Raw genomic sequence first — 13984 nt, forward strand, 5'->3', positions numbered from 1 at the left:
GGAGTGTGAGTGGTTGGGGAGTGACGCAGGGAGCGCTGAACGGGCAGAACATTTCTACTGTCAAGATGGCGACATCGGAGCCGGTAAGAGAGACAAGAGAGACTTGAAAAAATCGACCAATGAGCACGGAAAGATTAGCCACATCTTCGCTGTATCGTGCGAGTTGGTCATACAATTGCGCTTTCTTGAAAAGGCACCTGGTATTTTTTATGAAGTAGTAGAGTTTCAGTTGACAGATGCGTCGGTTGGCGTGGATCACAGTTAGCGTTAGCATGCACAGCAATGTGATGCATGAGACTTTGTTGGCAGGGAGGGACTGACTGACTGAACGTCGTTCATTCAAACTCCAGTCAATGATGTTGATTTGCTATTTGCCATTTGCTTCGATATCAGAGCCAATATCCTATGGTGATTTTAATCAATCGTCAGTACATTTAAAAGTTCATATTGTGATATTATTGATTTAATTTCTCACAATCTGGACACGTGTGTATCTAGCTCGTAGCTAGCATAGCACGTCTATTAAAACTAATGCTAGCATACGCTAACTTACCTAACTGTAAGGTTAGCTTAGCTTTTACTCAGTCCTTTTATTTTTTATTTACTTTACCAACCTAGAGCTAGCTGTTTTCTGTGGGCTGTTGCGCATAATGATTAAAAATGTTGACGTTGCAGAGTTGAACACGATTGTTAAATATTTAAGTTAAAAGCACACTTTAAAATGAATACGTTTCGATAATGTGACAGTGTAATATGATGTTTAATAGTCTGTCACTGGTATAAATCAATGACTGTATTGTGGACATGATGGCGCATCAAGAGTTTCTTTTATTTAACTGGACCATTTACACATGTAGCTTACTAGTAATAATGACTTTAAGATCAGAAACAAGACCCTAATTAGCTGCACTGTGATATAACTAGAGCTGAAACCATTAGTAAATGGCAGCTTTTAATATTCGATTAATCATTTCATTTTTCAAGTAAGAATAGTGAAAAAATGTCAGACGCCCCTCAGCTTCTCAAATGAGAGCATTTGCTGCTTTTCATTGTCATACATCAAATGGAATATAATAATAAAATTACTTTTTGGACAGTTGCTTGGACAATGAAATACATCATCTGTGCCTCCCGAAAAGTTTATAGGTTAATATATTCACGATTTTACGATGTTTTGCAGACTAAATGGTAAATTGATTAATCAAAAAGACAATCTGCAGATTTATTGATAAAGAGAAAAATCATTAGTTGCAGCCCCAAATATAATTGTAACAAAAATACATCATTTAGTCTCATATCACAAGATTGGTAAAAGATTTATACATCTCCCACAATTCACCTTTGTGTAAAGCCTGTGCTAACTCCACACTTTTATGATGGAGATCAGTGGACATACAGTCATGAGATTGACATAAAATCACATTTGTGTTTTTTCAAACAAAGTACATCATGGGTTTGTTCTTTTCTCTCCTCAGAAAGCAGCTGAAACTGAAGATCAACCGACTGAGACCCAAGTTGTTGCAAATCCCGAGCAGTATATCAAACACCCCTTGCAAAACAGGTGAGAATAAAACAGCTGTTGTGTTTGACAGGATGTTGCAACCAAACCAGGTGTCTGTGCCTACGTTAACTATAGCGTTCTGATATTCATGGAGTTTAAGACATCAACTGCTGTACTGAATGTGACGTGTTATCAACATTCTCTGAGTATCAAAAGTACATTATTGAAAAAGATTTTCTGGCATTTTGCAACAGATACCAGAATCCAGCTCCTTGATAACAGATGCTCTACTGCCATTAAAAATGGCATTAAAATGTGTTGTTTTGCGAATTTTGGTTAAAGATAAACTCAAGAATTTATGTCAGTCACAACAGAAATAAAATCATATAAATAATGGGACTGAGGTTATTAACTAGATGTCTTGACTTATGTCACTTAACATGGAGGAGAGACCTTCAGCCTAAATCAAGCTATGGTATGTAGCATGTCAAAGGCAGTAAAACTGAATTGTTCTGTTAAAAAAAACAAAACAAAAAAAAATCCCCTTTAGAATAAGGTCAATAATCTACTTATTCCGGTCCATGTTGACATATTTATTTAACAACTGGCAAATTAAACAGACATTGCATCCCCCCTGCACTGTAGAGTGCATTTCATCTATCTCTTGTTTGGGGCAAGGTCCTCACTTTGGCTCTTGCTCTTTGATCACACACATAAAGGTAATTTACTTATTTTGCAATCCTTGAATATTAGTCACTGCTGAGGAATTTTAACTTTTAGTGCTTAGACTTACTCCTTATAGAGTTTGAGTAAGTGAAACTGCTAGTTTTGATACTCTGTGAGTAGAGAACAAAGTCAAATGGCGTCTCTGCAGTGACTAAGGATTTGTTAACTGATAAGTGCTTTGTAAACCTGTGTTCTGTATCAATGTGTTTTAACAATTGTATTTCTAATGAAATGATTTGGATGCCGTAGTAAGACAATATGGTCCAAAAGTTAAGTTTTGTAACATTTGGTGGGTATTTGCATTTTGTTGAAGTATGTCATAAGTAAAAGTCACAAAAAAACATTAGTGTAAATCATTTACAGGTATATAGTAAATGGGGGGTGTTAGGTTTAAATCAGAGGCATAGATTGAATTATTCTGCTTTCTATCCTGCATGTTAGTGTTGCACTTGTTGTTCACTATTGTCCTTTTAGAAGTGTTATAATAGTTCTGTGGTGGTGATGACCCATTCAGGAGCATTGTACAGTTGGTTTGGGAAATGCTGAATAGTTCACTTAGTAAGTCATTTTCTAGGCCATTCTGCTTGTTCAGCCCAGCTTCAGAGGTCGAGGTGGAACAACCTTGACCTCTGCTGCTCTTGTCTGGCCTGCATTATCCTGTAATACTGGTTTTAGGTGCCCAGATTTTACTTGAATATTAGTGGGGTTATTGTAATGTGATGCCTCCACTGTGACACCCTTTATGGTGGGCGGTGCCGCCACTTCTATCTTGCTTCACTTACTGTTTTTAACCACAAGGAAGTCCTGTTGAATTATTTGGAATTTGTTATGAAATATTATTTAGAAACATTTTCTAACTCACCTGATGTCACAGTCTCTCAAATCCCTGCTCCAGCAGTCAGCAGAAATGGTCCTTTTGCTCAATGAACGACTGACTTAGTCGGATAAATGTAGTATCAGCTTGCCATAACGGCTTTCATTCCTTAAAGCAAGGTGAAGGCCTGACTTGCACTGAACTCAAACCAGTAAAAAAACAGGTTTAGTCTGAGTTGTCTGGACAGTAGAAGGAACTGACCTCAGGGGTAACGCAAACTAGATGAAACTTGCTTGGAATAGGTAATGCAACAGTATTGATATCATATTCACTTTTGTTTTTGTCAAAAGCTTGGAAATCACTCTGTGTTCTGTGAAGGTGAATGCACAGATGGATTTGAACAGGCTGCTCAGCTCGCTGTAACATAAGTAGACGTGATGATCACTTTCAGGTTTCAAGTCATGCAACGTGATTTTCACTTGGCACTGAAATAAAGGGGAACCAACAGCTGCTGATAAATAGGAAAAAAACATATTCAGTTTTCAAAACCCTGTATTCTTCTGTAGAAAATGTTCTGTATTAATATACAGTCTGTAGTCAGTGGGCTTAAAATGAAAAACACCCATATTCTTTATGCTTGCGCTCCCTTGAACTCCGGACATGGCTTTGTTTAGAGAACTCAGTGAATGAAGGTGCTGTAGAAATTAGACTTTTAGAAGACAATGCAGAGATCCACTGGTCTTAAAAAGTTGAACCTACAGTCTTCAGAACAGAAAATAATTTCTGCTATGAAGAGTCTTAAATATCTGTCTGTTCATAACTTAACATCAACCCTCTTTCACACATGAAATTGAGTTTACTCATCACAAGGAGTAAAACAGCTGTATAATGTCTGGCTCTGGGAAAGTCTGAGAAAATGACTCTAGGATCCGGTGTTCATTGGGGGTAGACTCATGTAGACATAAAGAGTTAAGATATCTTTGACTTTGCATCTTCAATTTCGTTCAGTTTCCCACAATTTCATGGAATTCACCAACCAAGTTACTGGAGGATTCCTTTATCAAGACCTTTTTTCTCTCTCTTTTTAGCCAAGTACAGTTTTGTTCAGATATTTGTCAAAATATTACCATTTGTATTAATTCTGTTTATTTTTCCATTTCAAGTGATTCTAAACAATATTTTATATAGTAAAGAATATTTGAATCAAGTTGAAATGTCGTACAGTATGTTTTTGGCTCAATGTCATCTAGTAACTTTTTGAGCTTCTTTCCATTGAAAGTAGTTGTTTACAGCTTTTCCACAACAGTTTTCAACTATGTCCTCAGTTTCGCACATTGACCATACACAGTTCAGCCATTCACTAGGCTTTGACCTCGTCTTGTTAGATGAGACATGCTCCTTTTATACCTTTTTTTTATTCATAAATATTGCACAGTCTGAACAGTAAAAACCTCACTGCTGCTTTCAGCCAATCCATTGATCATCTTAAGTCTCTCCTCTTGTGTTGCTTTTATTTCAAAATAGGAGCCCAAGGTAAGCTAAAGTGGTGACACCTGAGTTTGGCAATCCAGTTCACCGCCCACACCTGAAGGAAAGGGTTAGCTGGATTAGGACTTAAACTATTTGAATCTGTTCACCACATATTAGTCTAACAGAATTTGGTGACATGAGGAGCATCACTGACTTGATCTGTTGTCTGCCATGTGTGGTTACATGGCATGACAAGGCATGTATACAAACTGTATCCTTGGCTGGGTTCACCAGAGGGGTGTTGTCTCTCCTCCTGTGTTGTGTAATAATGTCTGTCAGTGGAGTCGCTATATGGCACAATTACAGTCTTATCCTCTGATTTGGCGTTGTTCAGTTACTGTTGTGGTGGTGGGGGGCACGGGGTTCAGTTGATGTCCTCTCATTGCCCTCATCCCTCCCCTGCTAGCCCCACCCGTCCTGGGAATAGATGAAAGAATAACAGCACCCATCATAAACAAAGGCTGCATTTGTAGTGCTTCTGATGGCCGGCTTTCTCTGTTCTTTTGCATTGATATGCATGCTTTTGTGACTAGCTGTTGTGTTTTGTTGTGAAATTGGGTGTGTGTATCTGTGTTATCAGGACTTTGGCTCAAGTTTATTTTGTTTTTCATACGAAAGCACTTCTAGCAAATGCATTTTTAGATGTTTTGTCATTCTACTGAGCTTTACTAGAAATGTTCATGATTTGTTTTTCCTGTGACATGATTTCTGTAAAATAAAGAAATGATTGTAATTCTGTTATTTCACTCAAGTCATTTTCCCACAGTCCTATGAGTACTGAGTGTTTTGATTCTTGTCTTTCCCTCTCTCAGATGGGCCCTGTGGTATTTCAAAAATGACAAGAGCAAAAGCTGGACAGAGAACCTGCGTCTCATTTCCAAGTTTGACACAGTGGAAGACTTTTGGGCGTAAGTTTTCTCTAATAATCTGTAGTGTTGTTATGGTTTTCTCGCTTTATGGAGGTATAAGTGGACTGTACTGTTTGTAAAAGTAATTGGCTTTCATTCAATGACACATCTGGAGACAAGAAGGGATTTCTTAAACAAAACACTTTAGTATGCAGATTTAAATAAATTATTCTCTCATTAAATTATATCTAACACTGACAGAGGCATAGATCACTGAAATAGTGATGTGAAGCTACAGTACATTAAAATAACATTGGGGCAACGCTTCTTTGTTCATGCGTTAATTTTCCTCTGGACCAAGGAAAATGTATGTGCATAAGCAATATATGGTATTGTCCTCTCGACAGGACAGAAGGTTCAGATTTCTGAGATAGGGTTGGGCTGATTTTCGACAATATCAGATATTGCAGTATTTCTTGCCTTGTACTGCCCTGTACCTTGGCATGTGGCAGCATCACTTCTACCTGAAACAAAATGCAATAATATAATTATATGTTATAAAAAAAACATACCTGAAATATAAAGTACAACAATATAAATATATTATATGGTCATTCTGCTATGGTTAATCTCACCCGTAGCAGATGAAGCTTATCACTGAAGTCATAATTTTGGTTATTCTGTGTTTCTTACAGATTATACAACCACATACAGCAACCAAGCAAACTTGGCTTTGGCTGTGATTATTGCTTATTTAAGGTAAGACTTTTTTTTTTTTTAGGAAAATACAAACTATTGGGATGTTTGCATGTAAAATTAGACTCATTTGAGCAGCAGTTAAATGTCTCAGTGCTAATCCATAGTAGTGCTACAAAACCATTTTGTAACTGTTTCACTTTGTGTGCTAGGATGGGATTAAGCCTATGTGGGAGGACGACAGGAACAAGCTGGGGGGTCGATGGCTGATGACTCTCAATAAACAACAGAGACACAATGACCTTGACCGTTACTGGATGGAGACAGTAAGACCAGTTTTCATTGAGCAAGTAAACCAAGTGAACCATCATAGTCATGTGCTTCTCCAACCAAATGATGGTTGAGTCATGAATGAAAAAAGGAACAGTGTCATTCATGTAGTGTGTGACATTCTGTATTCTTCAGCTCTTGTGTTTAGTCGGTGAGTCATTTGATGAGGCAAGTGAAGATGTGTGTGGAGCTGTGGTCAACGTCAGACCCAAGGGTGACAAAATAGCCATCTGGACGAGCAACTGCCAAAACAGGGACGCCATCATGACGATAGGGTAAGTAGTAATGTCACCTTGTTAATAGGAAAAAAATGATACTAGATACTGCAGCTGGACACTAGATGGTGACACTATATTAGCATTAGTCTTCACACAGCATTCAACTTCCATCTTGTTTCCACAGGCAACTTTATAAAGAGCGCCTGAACCTCCCCATCAAAGCAATGATTGGCTACCAGTCACATGACGACACGTCCAGCAAGAGCGGATCCACCACCAAGAACATGTACTCCGTTTGAACCCCCCCACCATTTCACCTTGCTGTAGATTTAAACAATTACCAACCCGCATCATCACATTAATAATTTTTTTGAGTTGTCAACTACTGTAGTGTCCTTTCCTTTTACCTGAAAAGACAATTGTTCATAGTGTGTACAGTTGGAGCTTCCCCCAACATGAGAAATCAGTGGAGCTATAGCTATAAATAGGAGGAGGCCAAAAAGGAGAGGAGCATTAGGATGAAATGTCATACGTGAGCAAGAGAACACAAATGATTTCATTTTTAGAGTTGAAGAGTTCTGTGATAATACCAGTGACCTCCCCTAGCTTAGCTGAGAACAAGCTTTTTTCAGTACCTAATGGCTTTGAGTTGCAAAAAAAACACCATTTCTTAATGATAAGGCCTTGTTTTTCTCATGCTGAGTTCTCACTCCTTAAAAAAAGTGTTTCTCACCTCACAGGAAAAGATAGTAGGCAACTTATCCTTTCACAGAACAAATTTTAAGGGCAATTTTAACCTGATTTATCCAGAAGTGTTAAGCATGAGTTGGACTTTCAGACACAGCAGTTTGAAGAATCTACAGTATCTTAAAGGTTTGTAAAAGCTGTGGTCACACTCCAAAGTGTAGGGTTTGGATGTAAGGCCACTAATTGTTTCAGCCATGCTGGAATTATGAAATATTGCTTGTAGTACTTTTTGAACTTTTTTTCCTCTTCCCCTTACATTTATTTATAATGTATGCATTGCAGTTGAACTACTTAGTTGAAACACAACCATGAAATTCGTGTTTATCAAATTGTTTTTTTTTTCTCTCTTTTTTGTTATAAGGTTAATAATGTGGACTACTACATATAGATGACATTTTTTACAGTGTACCATACAGTAAAGATGCTGACAGACTTAGGTGTGCTTTTCACTGTTTTCTTCCTAACAAAAACTGTAGATACTGTCGCACTCCTCTCTCGGTTGATGCGAAGGAAAGATGATATTCATTGTGAAATGACTTTGGTCATAATGTATCTTTATTATCTGTAATTCCAGGATGTATATTACCTTCTTTCAAGTAAAGGTTAAGTGCTTTGCATTAAAACCAGAACTATGTTGCCTTGATTTGTGAGAATTTATGATTTTGGTGTCTCAGGTATAGCACCGAATCGTGAAAATATAAGACGTAAACCTGCACTAGCTGAATTTTGATTTTGTTTTTGTTTTTTTGGCCACTTGAAGGCAGATGTATATCACCTTTAAAGGTGATGCAGTGGAACTTGTTGGTAAATGGTCTATGTATACATCCAGTAGCATTACTACTCATCTGGAGCCATGTTTCTCTCTACCTGGTGAATCTAAGTCTAATATTAACTCTCTTTTAGCTCTAACTTTGGTGGTGAGAGGAACAAGGACAAGACCATAAATACAGAAATATCCCAAGAGACATAACCAAACCTGCTGAAAATAATGTATTCATGTTGGACTCTGTCGCTGAAGAAAGTGAGACAAAATATACTTTCACAGCCTTTAAGCTGTTTTACGAAAGTGAACACCAAAATGTGCTCAGTAGAGTGCAGTCCTCTGCCAAGACTGTCAAACAACACACACTAGACTTCAGACAAAGAATTTCAGGTATCTTCACACTAGTTTGACGCTCAAATACACTTAAACAGATTAATAGACCACACCTAAGACCATTGTAATGGAAAGGATACAGACGACACCCACTGTTCTGTGCCTAACCAACATTGGACTTATAAATACTTGTGCATTTTAAGCTGTTGAGGTGTTGGTCGTCTTGTTTTCAGTATGCACTGTGACAAAACTGTCGAACTAATTTTCTCTTACTCATCCAGTCAAACAGGATCTTGTGGTGTCACAGGAACTTAAAATAAATGACTAGGTGTTTAGAAATGTTCTCCACTCTTCTGATAGAGCTCCACAGCCAAGTCTGTGTATCACAGGACTTGTCAGCTTGTGTAATGGTCATGATTTTATTAAAGTGCCAAGGCTAGATATAAGTGCTTAGATCCATTAAAGAACCTTAATGTTAAGAGATGATAAGAGACAAGTTGGGACATTTTCACGACTTTTGGTCCATACTAGCATACCTGATGAGAAATTCTTAGTTCATTGCTGATTTTGCCAATGTCCAACAAGAAGTTATTGCACAAAAAAAAAACGGATAAACATACTGTCAATGAGGTGTATCAGAGTATGACGCCCCAGGTTAATTGTTCTGTGGCAGAGTATCAACGTCACTTGTAGTAAAGTACAGTATAGCTGATATGTTTTGTTCATTTGCTGTACAACCTGGTTTGTTTCAATAAATACAGGAAGTTTTACCAAAGGAACAGAAATGCCCATTAAAGGAAATCACAAATGTAGGCAACAGTATCGAGAGGGAGGATAAGTGGTCATAATCCATAAATTGCTATACAGTAAATCCATCTCAGCTGAGTGATTGAAAAAAAAAAAAATTATTGTTCCTCCAGCCACGGCCCAGCCACTGTCTTTACAGATTTATTAGTAAGTCCATCCTCACTTTCTCTGTGTGTCAGCTGGACCCTGGCAGCCTCATATCAGGACATTGTCAACATCAAAGGCTTTTCTTCCTCTCGTTTGTTCAACAGATTTGAAATCATGAAGGATGAGAAGAAGTAAAACTCCACGGCGTAGCTGAGCTCAAACAACTCCAAGTTGACACTGAGCATCCACTCAAATATAGCAGACAGGTGAAGGTAAAAGTACTCCTTTTGGGCAAACAAAATAGTATCTGAAGGTTTTCAAGATAAGGACGTATGGAACCAGTTAGTGGAGGTCAGGTGTGTCACTGGTGAATGATCGCCCATAAAAACATTTCATTCAAAATTGCTATCAAACAGATTAAAGATCACATCAAAACTGTTGAGCACGTTGGTCTGCAGGCTAAGCACTTGTATGACGACATATCAGACAAATACACTTTCATTGTATGTCCAGAGGTGCTAAGTCAAAGGCAGCTGGACTTGCTTTAGGTTTCTCCAGTTCAAAGCAGCCTTTTGGGTGCAAGTCGAGTATCTTCAGGAATTTAATGCATCTGCCTGCCTTTGGTTTAACACTTCTACCTGGATAAGTCTCCACAGACATTGCAGTAAGTATATGCTCATTTACCATTATTTTTCCTACACAAGGAAGGGTGTGCTACAGAGTGCCATCTCTTATCATCCTATAATACAGTACCTCACCCTCTTGCACACAAAGGCTAGTGTGTATATGGATACTGTATTCAATACTGACTTGTGCCACTTAAAACATGGATCTGTCCATCAACAGCTGGTGTCAAAGTGCCTCTGGGCCAGCATTAAACTCTAAACTCCTCCAGTAGAGGAGTGTTGTGTCGCTGTGCACCTTCTAGATGTAAGAGTGTAAAATGTGAAGCTAAGTGTTACAGGAAAACAATGGTTAAAGATTGATGGCAAAAAATTCCACTGATATCTACTTCTGTCAGATGGACTGTAGTGGCCAGTCCCACTTTGTAAACAGAGCAGCAGGCCGGATCCAAATAAAGCACGAAGGAACTATGGTGCTGTACTGCAGCTGGAGAGTGAGTTACTCAAGCGTCACTGCTGAAGTCAGCTGTTGACATGGCCTGTTTGAAGCCACTCCAAATGAACCTTATAAAGTTTACTATAATCTAGCCACAAGAAGACAATTAAATAAGCCCCAAGGTTTATAAAAGGATACAGCAGATGGTGACAATGGTTTGAATCACAGTGGAGGTGATGCGTAATGGGTAGAGAACCTTTTCATATCCTGTCAGCACACACTTCCTGGTCAGCGCAGTGAGCAGGACAGTGTAGAAGCAGATGCACATGAAGCTGATGGCAGCTCCGAGGTAGTGAAGGAGTGACAGGTGATATGGCTGTGGAAGATAGTTAGCAGTTTCCAGGGTCAATACATGAAGAGATGGTTGAAATCAGGACAGATATTGTTATATAGATTGTTATATATATGGATGTGTATTATCTTTACTACTGAATTTTTAACTGATCAAAACCTTAATGACCTCCTGGAGTTGGGGTAAAATAAAAATAACTGTCACCTGACATTAATTGGAGAGACTTCCTAAGCATTCATGCAAATGTCCCCAGTTATATGAGGGGAAAAACATTTGCTTTGTTTAAATTTTGTAGCAACTGGTTCCCATTCATTTTACTCACTGGTTTTGTGGTCTGGTAATATCAAAATGTATCATTCAAAAAACAGCTTCTTGACTGGTAGTTCTGCTTTGTTGTTAACATTACATGATGAAGACAAAGCTCACTGTTTTCTCTCTCAGATTCATTTCTCACAGTTATACAGTATGTGCCCTGGGCATTGTGAATCTGAAGCAGCAATTTAATGATGTAAAGTAAACCTATTCAAACACACACAGCAGGAAGTCCGGTACTTACATTGCAGTTTCCTGCTGCGAAAGCCCCAAGGGCTGCCACCACACCAAAGACCAGTGCAAACTTGCTCAGCATGGCATGACATGCATGTCTCTCCATCACATGGCCATGGTGGAGTATACAGAACAGCAGAACTAAAGAGGAGATCATAGTTGGTAAAACACATGTCACTCACATTATGTACAGTATATGTTGCAGTACATGTGTTAGGCCTGAAGCAGGTAAACTCACACAGAAAGGATCCGGCGTTGATTGTTGCAGTAAAAAGTGAATTTTCTGGTGCAAAGCTTCCACTGGAGCTGGAATCACATAATTTGTTCAGTTAACGATGCCTCAGTATTTAATTCCAGTGGAAAGGATAAGCAAAAGATTAACTTTAGTAAACTGTATTTTTACCTTATGGTGGGAACATAGCAACATCCAGAGGAAGAATTCCATTGGCAGTAGTTCCCAACTCCCCTAAGAACAAATTAATTAAGTTCTGGGGAATCTGTCACATCCAGGTGTTGATGATTACATTTTTTAATAGTGACACACAACTTACCAGTCACTGAGGGAGCACACATGATTGTTGGAGAGGGCTAGGCCATATCTGGATATATATAAAACAAAATAATTACTGTAACACAATTTCAATAATATTAAATTTGTGACATCATTGATTTGATCATTGAACATTCAAATTACAGTATTGTATTCTTTGTATCATTGACAAATTGTAATATAGAATCAAAAAAGCATTATCTTCCACTTTTTCAGAATAAAAGTCGATCATTAACAGCACATTCCTGTTGACTGCATCAATGTATGATTTATGATGTCTGAGAAGTTAAATAAATATTTTCCAACTCTATAAAACCTATGGCAGCAATAAATGATCATAGGTAGATGAGAACACAACTGTCCAATGGTTTTATTGTACCACTAACATTGTTTTTAACATTTTTGGTGTCCAATGATCACTATACAACTCATGCTGATTGATCAATAAACCACCACAAATATTTCTGAAATTGAAAAGAGGGAACACCTGACGGCAGTCTGAAGAATGAGCTCTTGCAACTGGCAAAAAGTTACACTGAGTAACTTCAACATTCATTTATATATACAGTATAATTAAACAGTGTCATGTATGTCAATATAAGAAGTCGAAGACTAAATGGAAACTGAATGGCAAAGCAAAAATTAGCCAAAAGAATCACTGCATGGATAAGTCACTGATGTCTAACAGAGCTTTGATTGAAGAAGCGATTAATCCAAACAATATTGTGTTTTGGCATTTCTTGACTGTCTGGTGTACACACCTTGCAACAGACAAAACTAGTCGGATCACATATTTCAAATGTTTTTTTTACATTGAATGTCAAATGTTGACAGCAGGGAATTTTTCTTGTGCTTATAAAATTTATATGCTCCTCTGAAGTGGATTTTCCCACACTTTTCACAGACAGCACATGTAGATCTAAAACATGATAATAAAAGCATGTGAAAAGCAAACGACAAATCTTGATAATTAATCATGGAGTAGTCCAGATGCATTGCTGTCAACAGTGCCTGGCAGGAGTCACATAATCATGAAACCTTACAAACAGCTTAAAGATGCGAATAATACTTATGAACAGATGTGTTAACTGGCTAATATATGAAGTTCAATAGGTCTAGAATTAATGTAAACTTGGCATCAGCATGACAACACATAGGAGACACAGAATAAAAGTTGTACTTGTGAAAACAAAAGTTCTAATATTTTCTACAGGTTGTGAAAACAAATGAGAAAGTATGATTTTCTGGTTAACTTACACAGTCCATGTTCCAATGAAGGACACCAGGGCCAGGGTGATGGGAAAGAAAATCCAGAACACCATGTCGAGGAAGACAAACAACAAATTAAAATGGGTTTTTCCTGGTGCCTTTTCACTCACTCACAGTAGATCTCTTCAGGTGTTCATAGAGTCCTCATGGAGTCAGCCTCATACCAACATAGCAAGATTAATATTAGAACTAAAAATAAAACCCTGTATAATATATGATGTATGTATAGTTCAGGTTCAGGTTCTTCAGACAAATGTGCTCCTGTTGGTGGTTATAACCTTCCACCATTCAGAGTACAGCCCCCTTATGGGAGAGTCTCTCTTTCTCTGCCACTCCTTAGGAGCACCACCTTGCTCTGTCAAAGCACATGTTGGGAAACATGGGGTTGGCCTTCTTAAAGCTGAGCGATATTGTTTTTTTCATTTCAAACAGACTCATCTTAAGACAGATACTGCACCGTTTTACTACCAGGAAGCTCTGTATTTGAAATATGAACTCTTTCAGATGTGTGTGTTTGTGTGCACAGACATTGGTTTAAAGAGTTTTTTTTTAGACAAAACAGTAGTTCTGTTAGTTCTATAATCACAGTTACATAAGAAATGCTTTGAATGTTTTGAGAAACATACTTTGTTGGTGGAAAGTAAGTACATTCATACCAGAGTTAATTGTATTTTACTTGAGTATTTCTATTTTATGCTGGGTTATATTTCTGAAATAATAATAATTTATTATTATTATAAGATACCTGGGAACAAATTCACAAGCCACCCAGCCCTGTATAAAGTAATTTAAATTACTCCCACCTTTA

At 37.8% G+C, this 13984-nt stretch overlaps 2 protein-coding genes across 2 annotated transcripts; one reads left to right on the forward strand and one right to left on the reverse strand.

The window, feature by feature from the left end:
• Positions 1–39: 39 nt before the first annotated feature.
• On the forward strand, positions 40–8053 carry LOC111235257 (eukaryotic translation initiation factor 4E-like). Its single transcript, XM_022763657.1, has 7 exons — positions 40–83; positions 1476–1561; positions 5384–5479; positions 6115–6178; positions 6328–6441; positions 6581–6720; positions 6848–8053. The coding sequence occupies exons 1-7, from the start codon at positions 66–68 to the stop codon at positions 6960–6962; spliced, it is 633 nt and encodes a 210-aa protein (XP_022619378.1). The 5' UTR covers positions 40–65; the 3' UTR covers positions 6963–8053.
• Positions 8054–8143: 90 nt separating this feature from the next.
• Positions 8144–13404, reverse strand: LOC111235256 (transmembrane protein 150A-like). Its single transcript, XM_022763656.1, has 7 exons — positions 13165–13404; positions 11909–11956; positions 11761–11823; positions 11596–11663; positions 11368–11498; positions 10658–10835; positions 8144–9707 (listed from the first exon to the last, which is right to left on the reverse strand). Exons 1-7 carry the CDS (start codon positions 13227–13229, stop codon positions 9514–9516), a joined length of 747 nt encoding a protein of 248 aa, XP_022619377.1. The 5' UTR covers positions 13230–13404; the 3' UTR covers positions 8144–9513.
• Between the last annotated feature and the right edge of the window lie 580 nt (positions 13405–13984).

This window comes from Seriola dumerili, unplaced genomic scaffold (assembly GCF_002260705.1).
Source record: "Seriola dumerili isolate Sdu_G_001 unplaced genomic scaffold, Sdu_1.0 BDQW01000478.1, whole genome shotgun sequence".
In the NCBI taxonomy this organism is placed as follows: Eukaryota; Metazoa; Chordata; class Actinopteri; order Carangiformes; family Carangidae; genus Seriola; species Seriola dumerili.